The sequence below is a fragment of the Colobus angolensis genome, unplaced genomic scaffold (genome assembly GCF_000951035.1).
Source record: "Colobus angolensis palliatus isolate OR3802 unplaced genomic scaffold, Cang.pa_1.0 Scaffold181, whole genome shotgun sequence".
Lineage (NCBI taxonomy): Eukaryota > Metazoa > Chordata > Mammalia > Primates > Cercopithecidae > Colobus > Colobus angolensis.
The window spans coordinates 5,534,165-5,560,255 of record NW_012114944.1 but is presented as its reverse complement, the minus strand read 5'-3'; the positions used below and the strand labels follow the sequence as shown (position 1 = coordinate 5,560,255).

Here is a 26,091-nt window from a genome sequence, read left to right as displayed (position 1 = left end):
AGAAATATTATTGGCCAGGTGCGGTAGCTCATGCCTGTAATCCCAGCACTATGGGAGGCCAAGGCAGGCGGATCACAAGGTCAAAAGTTTGAGGCCAGACTGGCCAATATGGTGAGACCCTATCTCAACTAAAAATACAAAAGTTAGCCAGGCGTGGTGGGCGCCTGTAGTCCCAGATACTCGGGAGGCTGAGGCAGGAGAACTGCTTGAACCCAGGAGGCACAGGTTGCAGTGAGCCGAGATTGCGCTATTGCACTCCAGCCTGGGCAACAGAGTGAGACTCTGTCGCAAAAAAAAAAAAAAAAAGGAAAGAAAAAGAAATAATACTGATAGCATGTGACATAGATGTGGAGCATTTAGAGAAAATTAACCGCAGACACACAGAAAGCCAGGCAACTAAAAAATGAGGCAATTATTAACTTTTTAAAAAGTAAAAGGTGGTACTGTATTTCACTATTTGACTTACCAGAAAACAGTATCTCCATAATCCATATAATGAGTTTATATTAATTTAACCAAAAATTGTAATATATGTAATTATATAGGGGAAGGGAAGTAGGAGAGCAAGGTGGGAAGCTAGAGCTTTACCTACCACAAGAAAAAAAAAATCTAAACCTGATTAATCAAGAAATATCAGTCTACACATGTTATTTAGTAATAAAGAGATAAATTTCAGGAAGAAAGGCCAAAAGGATTAACAATGGTTTCTTCCGAGTAGGAGGACTTGTAGGTGGAGAATATAGGATATTATAAGCCATCTATCTGTATTTGGCTTTTAAAACCATGTACATATATTATTTTTTAAAAAGCAAATAACTCGCAAAGAATATTTGCAATACTAATTATAGACACTAGATCAATATCTTTCAAATTATAAGGAGCTCTCACAAAAGACATCAACATAATATAATATATACAAATATATTAACAGGCAATTAACAAGAAAAAAATTACTGTTCAGGCAGCGTGAAAAAAAGTTCACCCTTCAAAGCATTTACAAATCCAGATTAAAACAACAAAGTGGCACAATTTTAATCTATCAATTAGCAAAAATTTAAGAAATGGGTAATACCAACGTTAAAGGATTTTACAAAATGCATTGCTTGTGAGAGTGTAAGTCTGTGTATCATTTCTGGAGGAAAATTTGGTAATAAAACAAAACTTTAAAAATATGTGTGGCATGTGATTCAGCAATTTCTGCTAAAAATGTATCCTTAAGGAAACAGTAACAAACGTATATAAAAGGGTTCAGCTGCAAAGGTAATATTTTAGCAAAATTGTCTAAAGACTGTCTTTTTCATACTGATTTAGCAGAAAAAATATAATAGCCTTACCTGAACTGTACGTCCTGCATTGATATGCTCTTCATGCAACTTGTCCCAGATTCTACACCTTTGATACTACACAAAAGAAAGGGGGGAGGTATTACATTTTTCATCACTAAAGGATTATTTCCCATTACCACAAAAATCCCCACTCACCTACCCAACTTAAACATACGAGCTAGAGAAGATAGTGATTTAGTAGTGGTAATTAATTTTCCAAACACATACAAGTAGGAAATTATTAAGAATACTGCATGCAAAATTATGGAAATCATAAAATAAACAAAAAACCCCCACTAATCAGGTTATTTTATTTTACTGAAAAAGAGTATGTATTTTGTCTATGTTGCAAACACTCTGGAAATGGAAAATATAAAGAATGAGAATGTAAAATAATATTAAAAATAAAAACAGTGTTCATAAGATATTCTTATTGTATATGAAAAATTGTACATGTTTGTCAATGATAGTGTAAAGTATTGAAAACTAAAAATCTGAATTTTAAAAAAGTAACACTGAAACCACAGACTAGAGAGTAAATAAAAAATGAGACTGAACTTTTAATATATATGTTTTAATTTTTACTAAGGCAATTGTTACCTTTCAGAGTATCATTCAAAAAGAATTGGGAACAGAATCATGGGAATTTTTTCATTTGATAGGAACCATAGGAATATGTGATAACATTATAGCCGAATTTTATATAGAATATAAATATCAACACCAAATATCATATATTATTTTTATTCAAAATTAAAAAATCAAATAATTAAAATGTTAGCAGATGTGACCAGCTACATTAAACACATTTTTGGTACTTTATACATCCCCAAAAAAATCAACCTAGAAATAATTTGAAAGGACAGAAATATAAAAATGCCCTCAAATATGCATAGAAAACACAGATTATAAGAGTAGAGCACTAAAAAAATTTCTAGGGCATTTTTATATTCCTTGCTCTGCACAATTCTTAAAATTTGGTAAAGAATGATGCAGCAAAAACTTCTTTTGATACTCCTAAAATTTTTACATCATCTAAGAACTAAACAATAACAATTAAGCTTAAAACAATTAGACCGGCCAGGCGCAGTGGCTCACACCTGTAATCCCAGCAGTTTGGGAGGCTGAGGTGGGCACATCACCTGAGGTCAGAAGTTTGAGACCAGCCTGGCCAACATGGTGAAACTCCGTTTCTACTAAAAGTACAAAAAAATTAGCTGGGCGTGGTGGCAGTTGCCTGTAATCCCAGCTACTTGTGAGGCAGAGGCAGATCACTTGAACCCGGGAGGTGGAGGTTGCAGTGAGCTGAGATCATGCTACTGCACTCCAGCCTGGGCAACAGAGTGAGACTCCTTCTCAAAAAAAAAAAACAATCAGACCATATTGAACATGTATTTACCAAACATAAATTTAAAATCACTATCAAACCACTTTCATTTATAAGAAAAATTTGATTGATGCCATCAGATCCAGCATGAAAGCTCTTTTAGGCAGTGTTATAACAGTAATAAAAGTTTGAGAAAGGAAGCCAGAAGTTCATGCTTGAAAATAAACCACTTTTAAATTTATTGCCCACTACTAATCTGTTGTGATGTTTTAAGAAAAATTAACACTAATGAAACAGAGTTGAGAATTTGTAGATGCCAAGGTTATCAGAATTCATGGATCAGAGAATACCAGAGAGGAGAGGGCTGCATGGTGAAGGGCTAGTTGCACTGAGAGGAGAGGAATACGCTGAGAGAGAATGCTAGAGATCTGCAGGGTTTTCCTTTTGAGTCTTCAGCAAAGGACTCCTCCACACATGCATGTGAGGGAAGTACCCGTGGTCAGAAAAATAACAGGTAGAATAATTCCGGGAAATCACACAAGGCTAGAAATGGTTCATGTGACCATAAGTCAGAGTGGAAAAACCTTGGAATACACTGGGTATCAGGTAGAATATTCCAAAGTATTGCTCTTTGTAGGAAAAAATTAGCCTTGAACCAAAGGCTGTTCTGGTCTTAAGCAAGAAAGGTTAAAAGAAAGACTCAAGGCCAGACACGGTGGCTCACGCCTGTAATCCCAGCACTCTGGGAGGCCGAGGCGGGCGGATCACGAGGTCAGGAGATCGAGACCATCCTGGCTAACACGGTGAAACCCCGTCTCTACTAAAAATACAAAAAATTAGCTGGGCGTGGTGGTAGGCGCCTGTAGTCCCAGGTACTCGGGAGGCTGAGGCAGGAGAATGGCGTGAATCCAGGAGGCGGAGCTTGCAGTAAGCCGAGATTGTTTAACTGCACTCTAGCCTGGGCAACAGAGGGAGACTCCATCAGAAAAAAGAAAGGCTCAAAAGGATCAAACTGTTCCCAACTAAACTGTGTTTCAGAATAAAGCTAAAAAATATTTAAAGAAATTTAAAAACATTCAGTACCCAATAAAGCAAATTTCACAATGTGTGGTATCCAAAAGATAATTGCCATGCATGCAAAAAAGCAGAATAATATGATTTGCAATGAGAAAAACCAATCAACAGAAATAGACCCAGATATGATAGGAATAATGGAATTAATAAATAAGGATATTAAGAACAGTTATTATTATGTGTTCCACGTATTTAAGAAGGTAGAAGAAAATATAAGCACATTAGAAGAAAAGACATAAAAGATATTTTAAAATATTAAATTAATAGAATTAAAAAAGAGTATCTGAAATTAAAAAATGCACTAGATGGGATTAATAGCAGATAAGACAATGCAGAAGAAAAGATTAGTAAACCTAAGGAAATAGCAGTAGAAACTATCCAAAATGAAACACACAGAGAAAAATAAGTTGAAAATAAATTAACCAAGATCAACAAGTCATGGGCCAAATGAAAACAATATAAAATAAATGTAACTGGACTCCATGAGAGAAAAATAATTTGAAAAACTTAATGGCCCAAGATTTTCTAAATTTGAGAAAAATGATAAAACCATAGATCCAAGAAGTTCAAAGGACAAGAAAAATGAAGAAAGCTATACTAATGTATATTACAGTAAAATTACTTAAAATAAATAAAGAAAAAAATCTTAAAAACAGGAAGAAAAAAGACACATGAAGTACCAAGAAACAAAGATAAGAATGACAGAAGACTTCTTGTGAGAAACAATCCAAGCCAGAAGACAGTGGACAACATGTTGGAAGTATTTGAAAACGACAGAAAATGCAACCTAAAATTCTATCCCCAGAGAAAGTTTTTTTTTTAAATAAGGCAAAACAAAGATATCTTTAAACATAAAAAAGCTGATAGAATCCATCATCAGCAGAAAGGTGTGCTAGAAGAAATGTTTAAAAAAGTACTTCAAGTTGATAGAAAAGGGATACCTGACAGAAACCGGGTTCTACACAAACGAATGAAGAGCATTGAAAATGGCACATACAGATATATATGTAAATATAAATATTTTTTCTTATTTTTACGATCTCTTTCAAAAATAACACAATTTAAAGCAAAAATAATGAAAACAAATGGGGTTGATAACATATGCAGAATTAAAATGTATAGCAACCATAGTAAAAAGACCCTAAGAGAGGACCTGGAAGTATACTGTTAGGTTCTTATATGTGAAGTGAATTATATAACATTACTTGAAGAGAGACTGTGATGTTAAAGACATATACTCTGAACCATAAAGCAACCACTAAAAAAATAAAAAATAAAAAACCAAGATGTATAATAAGCCAGCAAAAGAAAAAAGATGGAATCATAAAAAATATTTAATTAAACCAAAAGAAAGAGGGAAAACAGATGGACAAATAGACAAAAATAGCAAGATGGTAGATTTAAAGACAATCATTTGACAAAACTGAACATTTATTCATTATAAAAACTCTCAGCAAACTAAAAAATAGAAGTTAACTTTCTCAACCTGATAGCAGGAATCTACAAAACCCCAACATTTAACATCATACTTAAGTGGTGAAAGACCATTCTCTAATATTGGGAAGAAGGTAAGGATGTCTGATCTCACCACTCTTACTCAACTTTATACTGGAGGCCCTAGCCAGGGCAGTAAGATTAAAAAAGGAAGGAAGGAAGGAAGAAAAGAAGGGAGAGAGGGTGGGCGGGGCAAAGACTAGAAAAAAATAAAATTGTCTTCACAGATTACTTGATTGTCTACATAGAAAATATCAAAGAATCTACAGAAAGCTACCTAATATTAACAGGTGGCCCAATGATTGCAGGCCATAAACTGAGAATTACTTGTATCTTGAAGATAAATAACATCTACCCCATAGGGTAGTTAAGAGTAACTCACCTCACTCTGCTTACCAAATATCAAAAATACAAAACCAATAACACAAAGGATATATCTCAGAAACGTTCTGAATCTAATGCATTAGAAACTATTAACTGATGGTGTCTGTGATATTATGATTATATAAATATTACATATATATAATATATGTACATTGGTCTTTGTCCACAGTTCCTTGACCATAACTCCCATGGCCCTTGTTGTCTTTTGTTACAATGCTGGGGCACTTTCAGTGTCCAAAGCAGACCTCAGGAAACAGAACCTGTCTCTGCCCTCCTGCCCTCCGAACCTGCCAATGGCAGGACTCCAAACCGATTGTGGGTCATAAGATCCTCATTCCAGAAGGGGTCCTGCCCCATACCCTGGAGGAAGACATGATACATGGAGAGGCCAATAAGAATCTGAAGAGACAGGCCTTGTTGGGGTTTCTCCACTCAGTCTGTTACTATTAGACCATACCTGTTTTTTCCAATCACATTTTGACATGGCTGTCCATGCTTCCATCATGCCTATCCAATGAAGTCTCCATAAGAGGCCCAAGAGGACAGAATTTGGAGAGCTTCCAGAGAGCTGATCACATGGAGGTTCCTGAAGGGTGGTGTCTCCAAGGAGGGCATGGAAGCTCTGCACCCATTTCCTCATAGCTCACCTTACGCATCTCTTCAGCTGTATCCCTTGTAATAGCCTTTATAAAGAACTGGTAAATTGTCTCCCTGAGTTCTGTGAGCCATTCCAGCAAATTAATCGAGCCCAAAAAGGGAATTGTGGGAACTCCAACTTGAAGCTGGTTGGTCAGAAGTTCCAAGGGCCTGGACATGTGACTGGTAGGAGGGAATGGCGTGGTCTTGTGGCACTTGGCTCTCAAACTGTGGTTTCCGAGGCTATCTCTAGGTATATAGCATCAGGATTGAATTCAACTGGAAGATACCTAAGCTAGGGTCTGCTGAACTGATTGCTTGCTTGAAATATGGGGAGTAACTCACACACATTTGGTAACAGAAGTATTCTGTGTTGGTGACTGTTGTTGTTGAGTGAGAGTATAAGAGAAAACATGTTGTGTGTTGATTTTTCCATTCACAGTGCCTATGCTGAATGCCTGGGTAGCCTAACTTACTTGTTATATTCTCCACTTCCAAGTATCAACCTTGCATGTAAGCTTTTTTCATATAATATCTTAATCCTTACAATAATCTTATGAGGAAGATTATAGTTTTACTATTACAACTGTCTAATATCATAGACATTTGCAGCTTTCCCATGAATTATTAAAATGTGAATGTTGAAGTACTATGCTCACTACCTGGTGAAATCATTTGTACATCAAACCCCAGCAACACACAATTTACCCATGTGATAATCCTGCACATATACTCCCTGAACCTAAAATAAAAGTTGGAAGAAAAAAGAAGAAAGAGCAAAGGAAAGTGAGAAAATAAAGAAGGAGGAGGAGGAAAAGGAGGACATAGAAAAGGGAATAAAAAAGGGTTGTAAAAAAAAAAAATTGGTTCTATAGGTTTTGAGAGGTTTACTTGTCAAAGTCATTTGTAAAGTTCCTCCAGGGGAGAGGAACAATTTTCTTCATCCTTTTAAAATTCAGATGAGTTCATTGATCAGTGTTTATACTGCTTCCACTGCCCGGACCTTGGGAAGAACAACTTTTGGCCTGTGTGACAGATACCACACCATGGCCCTATAGGTTTGGAGATGGAGCACTCAGTCTAATTTTAGCAGTAAGATTAGACTAGCGAATGATAGTCCCATTTCTTCCTGCTTCAAAAGCATGAATGGGGAAGACTTTCCTTAAGCGGAGTGATTCCATCTTGCCCACCCCTTAAATGGGACTCTGCAAGTTGCTGTCTCCATAGGGCTTAGGTCCTGGTAAGAGGCCAACTGTGAGAGAGTGGCATTTAGGACCACACATGTGGGACACATGACAGACATAGAGGATGACTTGACAGAGATATCTTCAGCTCCCTTCCTGTCTTCTTGATATTCTCATTCAGCAAGAATATCCGCTTCTAGGTTGTTATAGTTTGACAGTAGATAAGGACAATTTTAATTAGTTCAATCAATATCTATTGAGCATGTACTAAGTGACAGGCACTGGAAATACAGATAGGCATTGGGGAAAATGTCAAAGTCCTTGCGTCCTTCAGTCTACAGTCAAGAAGGCAGTAAATATCCCTCATTTGCACAATATTTTGTACCCCTCCACCTTCACCAAATATGGTCACATTTTCCAATACACAGAATGACTCCTGTTCCCTTTGGGTAAACAGAAAAAGGAAATCTTTGATGATCAGAAGATAAATAATCTGAAAGCCAAAACAAAAACAAAAAACATGTGAATGTTAAATCTATGAACCTTAAGGTCTATGGCCCAGTACTGTGTAAGGGTGGTGTGTTTATATCTGACTGGGGATGGTATCATCAGGAGTGCTGAGTAGGAAGTAACTGAGTTATGCAATAGTGTCTGAAAGGTGACAAATGATAGGGTGGATATTGTCAATGGATGTAAAAGAGAAAGCAAAACTATTCAACTCTATATTTTTTCCACCTTCCTTCTTTATTGAGGAAAATGATCTTCAAAATACAAAAATCTAAAATAAAATGATTAAGAGGAAAAAAAATCAAAGGAAGATTAAGAACAAACCTAGATACTTCAAATGATTTCAAGTCAACAGGCCCAGGGAAATTACACTCGAGAGAACCAAAAGACCTTGCAAATGTGATCACAGAAATATTTCTGCTTCTCTATGAAGAACTGCGAAGAATTGGTAAGGTTCCTAGAGACTTGCAAATATTGACCCAATTTTCACAAAAGAAAGTATATTTAAAACACTGCAGGCTGTAAATCTTAATGTGAATCTTGGGGAAAATTCTATACTAGATAATTAGTGAGATGGTTTGGGAGAGTGTGTAGAAATGGTGACAGTATACCAGTATGCTCTGGCCCTTTCCTGTCCAACGTTTTCATCAATGACTTCAAAACAAAGAATGCATAATTATCAAATTTGCATATAACATAAATTAGAAGGATTAACACAGATGAAAGATCACAATTCCACATAATAACAAATATAACAATGATAACTGTAAAGTCCAGCATTTAAATTAAAAAGAGCAATTGCACCAGTATAAGAAATAGGTGTGATCTGATTCAATAGATATAATTCATATAAAAAAAAGTCTTATGGAATTCATTTAGTTGATTACAAAGTCAATTTAAAAAGCTGGCAGTATACAGTGGCTTCTAAAATGATGTAATCTTAGGCTTTATACATGTATATGTATATTCATTCATTCAACACACTTTTTTTCAGAAGCACACTACATTTCAAGCACATTAGAAGTTTAACACATTTACTGACATCTCAAGCAAGTAATTTACTCTAAATCTTTCTCCACCTAAAAAGCGAAGGCAATAACAATAACTAATCTACAATGATGCTATAAGGATTAAATGCTATGATGTATAGAAACACCTAACACAGCAGTCAGCAAATGAAAACAACAACTACTCCCTCCACTGTTATTATTTTCTCACTTGTCAAGAAAACTAGAAGAGATTACTATTTCAAGTGGCGGATGAACTAGATGACTTTAATTCTTATTGCAACAAATTATAAGAAAAATAAGGAATAATTCAGATTCCTACTGTTTACTACACGATTTTATAACTAAATTAGGAAACACTATTAAAAGTTATCAATCCAAATGTTTGAGAAGGAGAAAAAACTTAAAATGATTTAATGATATGTGTGAAAAAAATTACAAGTAACTCCTTACAAATTTAGTTAAGTTGAGATCCCTGACAAGCATTGCTAAACAGCATTACTTTTACAAAATATCATTTTGGTATTGTCTCTTTGCATGGTGGCACTAGAGAAGTAGGTTAAAGCAGTGCCATAATTTAGCCAAGTACTATGTTTTGGGTTGCAAACAACAGAAAACCCAAAATTAAAAATGGCTTTAATAATAAGTATTTATTATCTCACATACAAAGCAATCTAGAAGTAGGATGACTCTACGTTAGTTTAATTCAGAAGCTCACAAGGTCATCAAGTGTCCAAGTTCTATGTTGCTGCTTTACTACTATCAATAAGGAGCTTTTGTCCTCAGATTTGTCCCCTAATGGCTGCAAGAGGATTGGCTACAGTTCTAGACACAACAGGAAGACACACAAGACCAAGAAGAAGATGGGGACTCTTTCCTTCCATGCATATCTGTATATCTCCATAACAGCAAGAAAACCTTTCCAGTTTCCATATCCCAAACAGGTTTTCCCTCAGGTATAACTGGCCAGAACTACAGGATATGTCTATTGTTCACTGGTAACCAAACATTGACAAGATTGGAATTACCACATTCATCAGACGGTCATCATTCACCACCTGTGCTGAGGCTTGCCTATCTTGAAACACAAAGGAAACTGAACCTGAATGGGGTTCTGTCAGAAAAAAGGAACGAGGTTGAGAAAGGTGATTAAAAGATCAGAGCAGATAGTCACACACTAAAAAGAGAAGTGAAAAATACTTTCATTGTAATCATAGATTAACAAAAAATAAGACTGATTATGTCTGATTTTATACTACATAGTTCAGATTTCATGTTGCTTGACTAGCCCATGCCATCCATTTTCATAGTAATTATATGCTGCCTCTTATCATTCTTTGACTATTTCCTATCTTATTTCCTCAACTGGACTGCAAACTTCTTGAGAATTGAAAAATCTATCTTTTACATATTCTTCAATGCTAACAATCTAAGAAATAGCAAACATCAATAAATATCTATGAAAAGCTAACATTTATTTCCTATAATAAATAATCTCCCTTCTCATTAAACCTGGCAGATTGAACACAAATATTCAACTCTACTCTTTTCCAAAATCCCACTAAATGACAACAAAGAACTTTAGAAAGTATAAATTCACAAGAATAATTAGAATAAAATAGAAGACATCAACTAACAAAAATTTTTAACATTTTGTAACATTTTGGAAGCTGGAAAGAGTATGGATATGTTATAACTGACTCAGCAAGCCAAAGAAAGCTAAAATGTAAGCCTGCAGAAGGGGTGCATGGTGGGGGAGAGTGGCAATGAGAAGCAAGCCACAGCCAGGCATGGTTGTTCATGTATGTAATCCTAGCACTTTGAGAGGCCAATGCAGGAGGATCACTTGAGGCCAGCGCTTTGAGATGAGATGGGCCTGGGCAGCATGGTGAGACCCCGTCTCTAAACAATGACTAAGCAACTGAAGGTACCAGCTACTAGGTAACCAGATGGAAGTGTATGGTGGGGCAAAACGCAAAAGGATTGGTTGAAAGTTTATGTAATGAACAGGTAGTCCACCAGATCCCCTCTATACTTGCCCAAGCAACTGCCCTATTCCACCACTGCACAAGACAATACTATAGAAGACAGCCTCTGGAGAGGCTAGAGACGCTAAGGATCCTCGACACCTAGCACAGCTAAGGGCAGGGATCAGATACCATACCACAACCAGGAAGATTAAGCCTGGACAATAAATATCTGAATGGTGGTGAGCCTGCTCACCTCCTCCTCACCTACTTTCCTTCCCCTGGCTTAAAAGGCTAGTCACAAAATTCATACTGTATCCACCCTCCAACCTCCCCTCCCCAACCCCTGCCACAACTATCACCTTTGAAAAAATAAACATACTCCAACAGGTAGGAGACGGAGGATTGCTCTTTCTTAAAACTGAACAGCTAACAAGACCTAGAGTTACTGATATCTAGTGGTTCTCCAATTAAAATAGATTCTCAGCTATTCACCCCTCCAGACAGCAAAGCCCCCACTCTAACCTGCTACCCACATGCATATACACAAAAACATTTACACACATACCTTCCAATCAGCACTTTAAAATATCAACAGTCAGCCAAGAAAAGCCTATAATACTATATGCTGAAACAGAAGAAAGAGAGAGAGAGAGAAGAAAGAAAGAAAAAAGGGACTTGGGAAAAACAGGACAAAGAAGCATAAGAAAACTTAAAAAAAAAACTGTAGAAAGATGTTATTATACTGCACCCACAAAATGAAAAGAGAATTCTCTTTAAAAGAAAAGGAGAGGTCAGGCATGGTTGTTCACATCTGTAATCCTGGCACTTTGAGAGGCCAATGCAGGAGGATCACTTGAGGCCAGGGCTTTGAGATGAGATGGGCCTGAGCAGCATAGTGAGACCCCGTCTCTACAAAAATATTTAAAAATTAGCTGAACATGGTAGAGCATACCGGAAGTCTTAGCTATTCAGGAAGCTGAGACAGGAGGATTGCTTTAACTTAGGAGTTTAACATTATAGTGAGCTATAATTGCACCACTGCATTCCAGCCTGGGCAACAGAGTGAGACTCTGTCTCTATTTAAAAAAGAGAGAGAGAGACAACAAATGCACTGAGAGAAAAAAGAACATAGAAAAGGTGTGATTCTGGTTATTCCATCCAAGCTGGAATGTGGATGTGATGGCTGGTGCTGGAGTAGCCATTTTACACACAAGGTAGAACCAAGTTGAGGATAGGAGAGTAAGATAAAAAGAGCCTGGATCTTTGAAGATTGCTGAGCAGCCACTGTACCCCTGGACTGCCTCTGTTACTGTGAGACTAAAAACAAAAGCAAAACAAAACAAAAAAATTTCTATCTTATTTAACATATGATTTTTTAGTTTTCTGCCTCTTGTGCCTTATTCATATAATTAATACAGTACGTGCTATACTGTAAAAGTTTTTCCCCAAATCCCTACAATACAAAAGAAAGAAAATTACGTTCCAGGCTTACTATCTTGTCATTCCTATTAACAATGCTTAAGTCTATCTTACATTAGCCAAGAAAGCTGAATGATAACACTTCAAATTTCAGGATTACATTCTAATCAAGTTTATCATGTATAATAAAATGAAGGACCTATGGAATTGAGCTCCAGGTGTCCACAGCACACTACGCTCATTGTTTTCAGATGTTGCAGAATCACTCCACTAAGGCTTACCTTCAATTTCCCTTCAGTCTGACTTTCTTCTTTTAAATTCATATTGGATGACTGATGTCCAGCATAATGAATATTTTATCTTTCTACACCTTTCCCCCAAGAATAATATGCCTTTTTGAAAGTGAGGCACTGTCAGACACCTGGAGTCCAAACTTAGTTCCTAACTCTTTTGTCCAGAGTGAGCCCTGCAGCTTTTAAATGTTTTTACATTTCTATAATATATCTATTAAAATAAGTTATTCAATCCTATATAGATTTTTAAAAGTTGCTTTCACAATTAAGCTAGACATCCTAGATATAGTGGAATGATCCAGGATATGGAACAAAACATAGATCAGTATAAAATTAACTGTTTGGCTTAAGATGATATCACCTACATTATAATTATAATTATTCTGATACTGTCTAAAAATTCCACAGTAAGTAAAAATTTCATAAAATGCTAAAGAAAAAAATGTCTGGCAGAGATGGATGGATGTAACTCTAGAATAATCTTCTTGTGGCATCTGGCACAACTATTAAAATCAGTAATATAACCATTCTATCCCCACCCACCTGGCTTTTCCATTGATGACTGATTGGGTGGTACATATAGCAAGGATCTGAGGGTACTGACAGCAGGCACTTTTGTATAGAATAAACATAAGAAAAAGGAAATCTAAGACAGACATGCCAAACCTCAAAGGAAAAGTAGGACAACAAAGGAAAGAAATGGCCTTAATTTGCTTCCATTCATGTTAAAAAGAACCCATTTACTAAACAATTCCTTATCCATCCTTAAAAGTCACAGTATTACTTATTGCTTATAAGTAAAGAAGAAAGAAATGCAGGGATGACAAAATACTAATCCTGAATTCTAGAAAGACTTACATATTTGCATTAAACTTTTCATTTTAATATTCTCAGAACTGATTTTCTCCGCTTTTAAAAGGACTTGAATTCTAGAAAGACAGATGGTATCTACGGAAGACAAAGGGACACTTTTCTGACTTCTGTATGCTACTGAGTTAAGTAATGAATAATGTTTATATTGAAAGGCTTCATGACCATATCCTCTACTCCCAACCTTCAAATGAATGAATGAATGAATGAATGAAGGTTCTGCAGCTTAAGACTTATTCTGGGAAAAGTCTTCTTGAAGCAAAAAATATCACTAACCTGTCCCATAGCAAATAAGACAACATAATCTGCCAAATTAATGCTCAGTACTGAGTAAACTTGATGTTTCCAAAAATGCCACAACCACTTCGCCAACCAGGGCAGGTTCTATGCAACCTCTATCATAGTCCTTGAGACTAATTCATCTTCCCTCTACCTATCTCCTCAACTGACGTAGGCAGTATTTCTCAGTTGTGAGCTTTCCTCAAAGGGAAGCAGTGAAGTAAGGAAATTCCCTCATACCTCACAATGATTTACTTCTTTAATGTATGTACACCTAAAGAGGATATGAGTTACCGAAAGACACACACTCAAAGTTCAAAAACTTGCCATGGGGTGAATGAAATTAAGGCAGTTAGATTAGCCAAAGTTCTCTGCCTTTACATTATAGTGTATTGTCAATCAATTTGTATCTTAATTACTAACTGCCTAAAACCTCAATACATACAATTAAAAACATATAGATTTGGCCAGGCGCCATGGCTTACACCTGTAATCCCAACACTTTGGGAGGCCAAAACAGGAGGACAGCTTGAGGCCAGGAGTTCAAGACCAACCTGGGCAAAAAAGCAAGAACCTGTTTCTCCAAAAAATAAAAATAAGTTAGCCATGCATGGTGGTATGTACATAACTTGAGTCCAGAAGTTTGAGGCTGCAGTGGGCTATGATCCATGCCACTGCATTCCAGCCTGGGCAACAGAGCGAGACCTTGTCTCTTAAACAAACAAACAAAAAAGTATAGACGCTATTCCTATATCCCTTCCTAGAAAAAGGAATATATGAGAAGTATATATGCAGAACAGAAAAACCAGCTAAAAAAATGCATAATGTTGCTAAATCAATAGGAGCTAGGTGTTTCAGCAAAGCCTCTTATCTAATACTCTAAATTTAGCTGAAATGAACAATCAATATAAATCAGACTATGTAACTATTTCTTGTGGTAGTAAATGAAACAGCTCACCTTCTCAATATTTATCTGGTGCTTTCTTAACCTTTCCAGGTCTGTTGGGATTACTATCTTAATGAATTTCTGGATAGCTGGTTCAAGACGGCGTAATTTCACTTTTTCTTCATCTTCAGACATCCTAAAAAAATGATATATGACCTCCCTGGTAACAGCTGTCTTCTCCACTCATATAGAAAAACCTAAAAGAAAAATATTTCTTTAAAAATGTTTTCAAATTAGTTTCCACTATTTTTAAAAGCCAACAATTAATTAGTTTTACAATTTATTCTAAATACATATCAACTTAATGCTGAGCTTGAGTGACCTGTTTTTTCTTTATGAAACCACTGATTTTTAAATCTTTTTCTCTTTACAAAAATTATATTTTAGAATGTTCAGACAATATAAATAAATGAAGAAACAAAGTCAGCAGTCATCTCCTCACCTTTTACAAAGAGTACAAAATGCAGTCTTTACATTTTGGCATAGGTCTCTCCAGGCATTTTTGCTATGTAAGTATGTATGTATATTTATAAATACTTAAAAAAAAATAGGAATTTACTATCCAAGTTTTCATTTTCTGATCTATCTTGGACATTGAATAACCCTTTTAAAAAAGGTATCAAATGGCTTAACACTGATGCTTGTATCAAACTTCACATCTAATGTCATCATAATGTAACTTTGTAATTACACAACTTCAAATATATTATAACATAATATGCAACTCTTCTCACTGATGTCCTTTAAATTGCCTCTTCCATTTTCAATAAAGTGATCAGTATTGCCTATAACTGACTCAAATAACCAGTGACAGAGCTGGAATAAGAACCCAGATTTTCTAAAATTACATTGAAATACTTTTTCCACTCCACCAGTAGTTTCCTACTAGTGTTCCAGAAAGTCCAAGGGTACGCATTTGGGGCCAGAGTACAAGGGTAGGGTATACAGGTGAGCAGGTTCCAGGACCCCACCCCCTACTTCAGTTGTAGAAACTTTACTTACAACTATTTTATGAATTGGAGCTTATCAGAGCTTATATAAATAATAGGCTTCACAGCTTAACCAAGCTTGAAAGCCACCGTTGTAAACCATGCTTTCATGCCATTTCATTAACCACAACCTCACTCATGTTTAAAAAATTTTAAGTTGAGGATGTTAACACTACTGAGTAGTGCTGTCTTAGTCCAGGGTCTATAGAGACAGGAATTCACATACAGACTTTGTGGAGCCCCTGAATCTTTACGAAAATTTGTGAATGAAGGGGCCAGGTACAGTGGCTCATGTCTGTAATACCAGTACTTTGGGAGGCTAAGGCAGGAGGACCACTTGAGCCCACGAGTTCAAGGCCACCCTGAGTAATATGCCGAAGTACCATCTCTACCAAAAAAAAAACAAAAAGTGAATGTAGTTTATTTTGGAGAATAGAGCCCATTGTTTCAAGAGATTCTCAGAGATCTATCATCCCCAAAACATTAAATATTTATTCCCTTTCTATCACAGTTGAAAATCTTGATGTGTTGGTTATACAGACTGCCTCCAATACCTACCCATTAGTAACTTGGTTTTTATGTCTGATACAAGTTCAAAAGTAAAAAAGGAAAATCTCCAGATACAAAACAAAGAGAGTAAAACAGGTGCAACAGTGAATGGAAGCTGGGGACATATGGAGAAATTCATTACCAAAAGAGACCATCCACGGACCCAACAAAACATGAAAATTCATAGCTAATGGACTAAAGATAATAAAATAATTTTAAAAAGAAATTAAAGAAAGTATATTTTTAAATATCCAAAAACATAAAGGAAGGAATAGAATCTTTAAAAAAATAGATATTATGAAACAGTAAGAGGGCAGCCTGAATATAAACCAAGTAAAACTTCTAGAAATGAAAATCTCAAAAGACGTGTTAAACAGTAAATTATATAGATAAGAGACAATTATTGATTGGAAGAAATCACTCAGAACACAGAGGAATAAAAAGATGAAAAGTATAAAAAAGAAGATAAAAGACATAAAGGATAAAATGAGAAGGTCAATAACAAGTAGGAGTCCCAGAAAGAACAAAGAAAATGGTAAGAAGGAATTATTCAAAGAGAATATACTGATAATTAAAATGTAAGACCTCAAACTGAAAAACCACATCAGCCTCAAGTAGCATAAATTAAAAAGAAACCAAATTTGCCTAAATACATGGAAGGGAAATTGCAAAACATTAAAGAACAAGAGTCATAAAAAAACAAATGAGAGATAAAAGACAGATAAAGCAATAATATCTTGCTTTTAAGAGCAAGATATTAAAAGACAGAAATACCTTCAAAGTGCTGAGAGAGTTGGTATATTCCCAGGTAAATTATCATTTAGAATGAAAGCAAAATAATCATTTTCAGACATATAAGGACTAAGAGTTTATTGCCAAGTCCCTCATCAAAAGTACTAAAAGGAATATTTTAACAATAAAGAAAATAAACCCAAAGGAGTGGAATAGCAAGAAGCAATGAATAGAATAAACTGTTACCGGATAGAATAAATGGGTGGATGAAAGAAAAGAAAATAAAAACATTTATTTTGAATAGTGTAATGAAGTATAATAAAAATGTTTCCATGTAAATAATTTTCTATAATTACATAGATGCTTCACAATTTTACAAATCGGCTATTGTTGGCTATTTAGGTTGTTTCCAATTTTCCACTATTACAAACTACAGTGTTAATTGCCCTGCCTACACATAAATCCATACTGCCACCTATAATTATTTCTTTAAAACAATCAACAAAGACACAACCTGTATAAAGGGAGAAAGTATTTGCAAACCAGTCATCCAACAAGGGACTAACATCTAGAATGTATAAGGAACTCAAACAACTCAACAGCAAAAAAACAAATAGTTCCATAAAAAAGTGGGCAAAGAAATTGAATAGACATTTCTCAAAAGAAGACATACAAATGACCAAAAGGTTTTTTTTTTAAATGCTCAATATCATTAATCATCAGGGAAATGCAAATCAGAACCACAATGAGATACCATCTCACCCCAGTTACAAGGGCTATCACCAAAAGGATAAAAAATAACAAATGCTGGTAAGGATGTAGCAAAAGAAGCCTCTTTTTTATTTTCTTCTTTTTTTTAGAGAGAGAGTTTCGCTCTTGTCGCCCAGGCTGGAGTGCAGTGGTGCAATCTCGGCTTACTGCAACCTCCGCCTCCTGGGTTCAAGCAGTTCTTCTGCCTCAGCCTCCCGAGCAGCTGGAATTACAAGCACATGCCACCACGCCCAGCTAATTTTTGTATTTTTAGTGGAGATGGAGTTTTGCCATGTTGGTCAAGCTGGTCTCGAACTCCTGACCTCAGGTGATCCACCCGCCTCAGCCTCCCAAAGTGCTGGGATTACAGGCGTGAGCCACGATGTCTGGCGAGAAAGAGGACTTCTTATACGCTGTTGGTGAGAATGTAAATTAGTACAGCCATTATGAAAAACAGTATGGGCTGGGTACGGTGGCTCATAGCTGTAATTTCAGCACTTTGGAAGGCTGAAGCAGGAGGATCACTTGAGGCCAGGAGTTTGAGGGCAGCTTGGGCACCATAGCAAGACCCTTCTTCTCTGAAAAATTTAAAACTTAGTTGGGTGTGGTGGTGCGTGCCTGTAGTCCCAGTGACACTGAGGTGGGAAGATCCCTTGACCCCTAAACTGTGAGCCTGCAGGAAACAGTGTTCTTACTACTACACTACCGCATAGGCAACACAGTGAGATCCTGTCTCAAAAAAAAAAAAAAAAAGTAAGAAAAACTGTACAGAAGCTTCTCAAAAAAATTAAAAACAAAACTACCATATGATCCAGCAATCCCACTACTGGGTATTTATCAAAAGGAAAGAAAATCAGTGTATCAGGAAGATACCTACAGTCCCATGTTTATTGCAGCAGCATTCACAATAGCCAAGATACAGAATCAACCTAAGTGTCTGTCAATAGATGAATGGATAAAGAAATTCTGGTATATATACACAATGAAATATCGTTCAGCCATTAAAAAAAAAAATGGGTCGGGCATGGGGGCTCACGCCTATAATCCCAGCACTTTGGGAGGCCGAGGCGGGCCGATCACCAGGTCAGGAGATCGAGACCATCCCGGCTAACATGGTGAAACCCCGTCTCTACTAAAAATACAAAAAATTAGCCAGGCATGGTGGCATGCACCTGTATTCCCAGCTACTTGGGAGGCTGAGGCAGGAGAATCGCTTGAACCCAAGAGGCGGAAGTTGCAGTGAGCCCAGATCTCACCACCGCACTCCAGCCTGGGCAACAGAGTAAGACTCTGTCTTGGAAAAAAGAAAAAAAAAGAATGAAATCCTGTCATTTATAGCAACATGGATGGAACATATAGTCTGTACTCGCAGCTACTCAGGAAGCCGAGGTAGGAAGATCACTTGAGCCCAGGAGTTAGAAGCCAGCCTGGGCAACATAATGAGATCCCCATTTCTAAATAAAAACAGGGAAAAAAAGTTGAGCTCCTGGAGGTAGAAAGTAGAGTGATGGGAAGGGGCAGGAGGGATGAAGAGAAGTTGGTAAATGGGTACAAACATACAGTTAGATAGAAGGAATAAATTTTTCATGTTTAATAACACAGTGGGTACCTAAAGTTAACAATAATTTATTGCATATTTCAAAATAGCTAGAAGAGAAGATCTGAAGTGCTCCTAACACAAAAAAAAATAAATGTTTGAGGTGACATATATTTCCCAAATACCCTGATTTGATCATTACACATTGTATGCATGTATCAAAATATCACATGTATCCTATAAGTATGTAAAATTATTGTGTATTAATTGAAAAAATTTACATGAAAATAAAAAATAAATATCTAGAAATAGAATTATTAGGTAGACAGATTTTTCAAGGTTTTTTTTTATATATATTGCCATATCCCACAAAAGGTTAGGCCTACTATGTTCCTACCAGAAACATAACACAATGTCCATTTATCCATATTCCAACCAATGTACTTAGTATTATCATTCTTAGATATGCCATTGGTGAAAAAAATGATGTCTCATTATTGCTTTACTTTGCACTCCTTAAATTACTAACGGGATGGATTTATCAGCCATTTGCATTTCTTTTTTTCTTTTCTTTTTTCTTTCTTTTTTTTTTTTTTTGAGACAGAGTCTCACTCTTTTGCCCAGGCTGGAGTAGTGAAGTGGTATGATCTCAGCTCACTGCAACCTCCACTCCCCGGGTTCAAATGATTCTCCTACCTCAGCCTCCCAAGTAACTGGGATTACAGGCACGTGCCACCACGCCCTGCTAATTTTTGTATTTTTAGTAGAGATGGGGTTTCACCATGTTGGCCAGGCTGGTCTCAAACTCCTAACCTCAGGTGATCCACCTGCCTTGGCCTCCCAAAGTGCTAGGATTATAAGCATGAGGCACCGTGCCCTGCTGCATTTCTTCTTTTTATAATTTTTAATTTTTGTGGGTATATATTAGTTGTAGGTATATATTTATGGGATATATGAGTTATTTTGATACAAGTATACAATGTATAATAATCACATTAGGGTAAATGAGGTACCTATCACCTCAAGCATTTATTCTTTGTGATACAAACAATCCAGTTATACTCCTAGTTATTTTTAAATGTACAATTAAATTATTATAGTCACCCTGTTCTGCTAGGTGACTGCTATCAAGTACTAGATTTTATTCATTCTATTTTTTTGTAACCATTGCATTTCTTACTTTCATGAATTGCCTGTTTATGTCATACATATCTGTTTTACTACAGAGGATGTCTTTCTCTTATTATCTCATAAAAGGCTATTAAATGTTAAATATATCAATTACTTGTCTAACACTAACATTTCCCAATCTGTTACACTGCCTCTTTTGTTTTCTTCTATACTGCAAAGAGATACCTTTATATCTACCATCATTCCTATCAAAATGTTTTTTGAACATACCTGTTGTTCAATAGATGCTGCCTGAACTAAAATATTTCTTCACCATTGCTAATCCTATCACTCTAGTCAAATAGCACAATATGCATACCACATGATAATGGAGGAGCTTCAGTTAGTCTACCTTTAGACTCTTTCCCTCCAAAATGGAATAGGAACTATAAAAATATAAACTGTATTATAAATGAATAGCATAACCACACTGAAAGAAGTGAGGAAGAAAAATAATCTAAGCCACTTTAGAAAACAATATTTTAACTGAATACTGTAAAACTAGAGACAAAAGGAACTACACTGTCCTCTATTTAGTAAATGTGTTTCTCACAGGAATATAGGTCAGAAATCCTGAAATTACTTTATGTGTATACTAGGACTGAAGAAATAAGAAAATATTTTGTAGAATACAAGAGTCAGATTTCTCACTGTCAGATAAAGAAGTTAAAAATAAGGGATAAAACTAGAATGAACCCTGTGGTGTTAGACTAGAAGCAAAGCTACTGGGATGAACTTTTGTTTTTAAAAAATATATGGATAGATAAATACAGAAATATATACAGATCTTTGTGTACGCATGGGTATACATATGTATAGACTGGTGTCTTCTATGGGGCCCTGGAAGTGATATTACCCCAGTAGCAATGAGCATCCCTAGAGCACAGATCTTTGTGTTTAAATACTATTCTCCAAAAAAAGAAACTATGGGTCTTTGGAGAAGTGGCTGATTATCAGGGCTGAGGCACAGAAAACACAAGATGAGCCTGGGGCATCATATGGTACCAGAAAATTAGGAAGTTCCAAAAAAGAAAAAAAAAGGATGGAAGCATGCTGAAAAGCTACAGAAAGCAACCTGAAAAAAAAAAACTCCAATGATCAAAGCTGGAACAATTTCACACATAAAATAACACAAGTGTAAGATAAAAACCAATAGAAAAACATTTGAGTCCACATGGATACAAATAAATAACGGAAGACAAATAAACAAATGGGAAATGCGCAGCTCATTCTTACAGAATAATTTCAATTAATAAAGAAAGAAATGAGGAAAGTAGAAAATCATCATTAGAACACCATAGTCATAATTGCTGAAGGCAAGATCCACCAATGGATGTGAAATTTAGCAAGGGAAAGTCTGAGGAGAAACAGGATATGCGTACAGTTTAAAAGCTCCCCCAAGATGTCAATTAATTATAAGGAGAAAAAATAAGACCTTTACATTGAAGAATCCCAGTAGACACTCTCTTACTAAGTGATCAAGAGTAACCTCACAAGCAATAAGTCATATATATCAGCTACGCTCATATGAACTGAGAAGGGCACACACACTTTTGTGTTCTTAACAAAAAAGCATAGCCTTAATCTAATCATGAGAGAACACTGGACAAACCCCATTTGAGGGGCACTCTACAAAATAACTGACTAGCATTCTTCAAAAGTGTAAAGATCAGAAAGAGTATAAAAACTGAAAAAGACTATCAATGTAAAGACAGGAAAAGACTGAGGAACTGTCACAGACTGGAGAAGACCAAGGACCCAAGACAACTAACTGCAATGTCGGGTCTTAGAGTAGATCCTGGAATAGAAAGAGGACATTAATACAGGGAAAAAAAAAAAAATCACAAGTCAGTAATTCGGTTAATGGTATTATACTAACTTCCTGCTTTTGATAATTGCGCTACGGTATCTAAAAAATTATTAATGGAAGCAATAGGGAACTCTGTACTACTTTTGAAACTTTTCTGTAATTGTAAAATTACTTCAAAATAAAAAGGTTTTTTTATATATAAGAGGATGTTTCACATAAGACAGGTAGAAACATTTAGAAGTCAAAGAACTGCAATCGTATTCGCTGCATTAATACCTGGAGAGAGGGGTGCCAGGACTATGCCAGCTGCTTTATAAACTTTATCATGTAGTGCTCACAACTAATATGAGATGGGTACTATAATACTCATGTTTCCCAGTAAGTGACTTGGGAGGTTATTAATAAGTGAAAGACCCCATTTCTCAGAAAACCCAGCCCTCAAAAGTGACGAACACCTTCCATCTGCTCAGAGGTCCTACTTTTCGGGATACTGGTGGCGCCCGATTTCTTCGGGCCCGCCGCTTTGGGTTTCTGAGTTATGGAAGAGATAGTGAATTTGGAGAGAAAAGTCAATGTAAGGTCTCCTCTCTGAACCTCGGATAGCTAAAAGGAGGGAGACAAGGCGTGGGACCTTCTGCGAACCACCTCTGGGTCTGGCGAGCAGGGGCTTTCGGCCTCTAGCTCCCTGTCCACTCCTCACTACCCTCGAGCGTCGTGTCATTCCTCGCAGTGTCACCCACAGCACACCTGGGCCACACACAACAAACGCCCCCACTAGCGAACGGATGCGCGGGTCTGTCCCGGGACCCAGACGCCAGCGATCCTGGCGACCCGAGGCCTACAGCGCGCCAGACAGGACGCGCGCGGGAAACTTTTCCACCCCGCGACCCCGGGAGGCCGTCCCGCTCGCATCATCTGCGGCCTGCCTATACCAGTTTCTAATAAAGCTTCCAAAAACGAAACCAAGAGAGGCTCCGCCACTTCTGAAAGACAGGAGCAGCCACCATGGCACTCGTACTTCTGATCCAATGCCCCACTTGCCGCCCAGCGCCTCTTGCGCGCGCCACAGGGTGCCCGGCCCACCAAGCCTGTCAGGGCCCGACGCCCCCAGAGGCGGCCTCCAGAGAGCCCCTTACCTCCCGCCGTGGCGCTCGAGGCCGGTCGGTGCGCACGGCGCAGGCGCAGGAGCGACGGGGCGGGGCATCGCGAGGGGTGGGCTGCGCTGGGCCCCGCCCCCTCCCCGTCCCGCGAGGCAGCCGTGTGGGGTGTGTGGGGCGCGCAGGTGAGTACAAATGCGGACGCCGCTCTGAACAGCGAAAGCCTTTTTCAAAAGTGATTTTGATTTACATTATGGGGTTGTGACTCGAGCCAAGAGGAGAGAGACGCACAAACCCTCTTCAGGTTTGCTTGTTGTGTTCAAGACAATTCATGCTTGTATGGCCGACTGCATTTTGCAGTTTTCCTCTGTTCTTCCTAGAATTTTATTTGCGGGTTGGGCATGTATTGTTAGCTCTGTTTTGAAACTGAAGCTCAGAAAGGTTTTGCTTCCCCATCCCATCCCCAAAAACCCTGTGAACTGGAAAGGGCAGGAGTGCCATCTTAATTGCAACAGGTGCAAAAATTAAAGCTCAGTCAATTGTGGTTTCCTCCAAAAACTGGTGGAGGGCTTAAGGCAAACGTCTTTATCCCGATTTTATAGATTATAACTCTGGGGTTTAACAAAGAGTTTTAAGTGACTCACACCAGTTTAGCCAGCTTATGACAGAGCTGGAACTCCAACTGGGTGTCCTAATTTCCTTCCCAAGTTATTCCAGTTAGACCAGCTGCTACCACATGAACAAGCAGGTGACCGGCTTTGAAGCCTTGTCCAAGTCACAGGTCTTCCTCTCTTCATGGCCTAACTTCCAGATCCAGCCCTTTTTAAAAGATGTCTGTGAATATTCAGATGACGTGCTTAGAATGTATTCACTAATGGTATTGTCTCAGAAGTGATCAGGATGTTCAAACCACAGTTAAGGAAACTCAGTTCTTAGGGTCTTCCATTAGAATTGGAGGTAGAAATTGTGGACCAGGGAAGATTAGGAGCCTGTAGATCCTTTAAAAAGCCTTGAAAGACAATTTCTAAAACAAAGCACCAAATCTACCAAGCAATTTGGATTTTCTTTGGGAACATAATGTATGCTGATGTTTGTTTTACAATGAGCCTCAGAATGTGTTTATCAAATTTTGATTCTAAGGAGAAAAATTAAAGTATTAGTCAATACCATGAGAAAATGATGTTTATGCAAGGATCAGTGAAATAAGACCTTCTGAAATGAAAGATCATTTGTGTTAAGTTCTGAAAAACTCCTCAGGTACAAAATCGGGAGGTGTGGTACTCAAAGATTCTAAATTTGGACCTGGTCTTCTAGATTGTTATATATATGTTTGCTATAAGTTAGATGTGTCAAAGTAGTAGGATAAAACTTTTTTTTTTTTTTGAAACAGAGTCTTGCTCTGTCGCCCAGACTGGAGTGCAGTGGTGTGATCTCAGCTCCCTGCAACCTCCACCTCCCAGATTCAAGCGATTCTCCTCTGTCAGCCTCCTGAGTAACTGGGACTATGGGCGCCTGCCACCATGCTCGGCTAATTTTTTGTGTTTTTAATACAGACAGCGTTTCACCGTGTTAGCCAGGATGGTCTCAATCTCCTGACCTCGTGATCCACCCACCTCGGCCTCCCAAAGTGCTGGGATGACAGGTGTGAGCCACCATGCCTGGCCAAAACTTTTCAGTCTGTTGGTTAGCTTGATTTATAATCTTTAAATATTCAAACTTATGGTGTATAGACCTCTTTCTGTAATCTGGGTCATCAAGTTGTTAGGGGCAGGCCTACTACTACTAGCCAACATTTTCCTGAAGTCCTAACTGAACCCAGGAAGTCCAAAGAAAACAAAACATTAAGTTTATATGTTGGAAAGAAAATAAAAAATAAATTCTTTTAGAGTATTATGATTGATTGCTTTCTTGGAAAATCCATGGAATAAATTGAAACTAATTCAATAAGGTGGCTATAAAATACTTCTCCTAAACAACAATCATCAATTTTAAAATGCAGTGGAAAGAAGACTGGGCGTGATGGCTCATGCCTATAATCTCAGCACTTTGGGAGGCTGATGAGGGAGGATTGCTTGAGGCTAGAAATTCAAGACCAACCTGGGCAAAATAGTAAGACCCCGTTTCTAAAAAAGAAAAGAAAAGGTAGCTGGGTATGTTGGCATGTACCTATAGTCTCAGCTACTCAGGAGGCTGAGACAGGAGGATCAGTTGAGTCCAAGAGTTTGAGACTGCAATGAGCTATGATTCCACCACTGCACTCCAGCCTGGACAAAAGACTGACACCCTGTCTCTTAAAAAAAAAATTGAAATAGGAGAAAGATTACATTCAAAAATAACAAAAATCAAGTTTGTGTTTATAAGGAATTGCAAGACCTATTTGAAGAATTGAGAAAGCTAGATGAGGGATAAGGGTGGAAGGAAGGATCACAAAGGGGCATGAGGAAACTTTGGGGGTGATAAAAATGTTCATTATCTTGATTGTTGTAATAGTTGCATGGATGTTTATATGTCAAAACTTACCAAATTGTACACTGTAAATACGCTTATGTATAAGTGCTTATTGTGTGTCAATTATACCTAAATCCGTTTAAAAAGGGAGGAGGGAAGAAGTAGCTTTTTATTTGATTGTATATGATGTGTAAAGCACTTGGTTAGGCACTTTACATGCAATATGTTATTTAATACTGATGACAACCCATGAAGTAGGTATTACAATCACCCCCATTGTACAAACTAAGAAAT

The 26,091-nt window shown here is 37.3% G+C and overlaps 1 protein-coding gene across 3 annotated transcripts in view; it reads right to left on the bottom strand.

Annotated features, from left to right (window-relative positions):
• Positions 1-23,462, bottom strand: part of STX17 (syntaxin 17) — a 68,832-nt gene extending 45,370 nt beyond the window's left edge. Inside the window, exons 1-4 of one of the 3 annotated variants that reach the window (XM_011939503.1) lie at positions 23,389-23,418; positions 15,931-16,092; positions 14,728-14,912; positions 1,335-1,400 (exon numbers count right to left, since the gene is read on the bottom strand). In XM_011939503.1, coding sequence (XP_011794893.1) covers positions 1,335-1,400; positions 14,728-14,850 — 189 coding nt within the window. In that variant the 5' untranslated portion in view covers positions 14,851-14,912; positions 15,931-16,092; positions 23,389-23,418. The other 2 variants (XM_011939500.1, XM_011939502.1) reach the window with 2 other exon arrangements.
• Between the last annotated feature and the right edge of the window lie 2,629 nt (positions 23,463-26,091).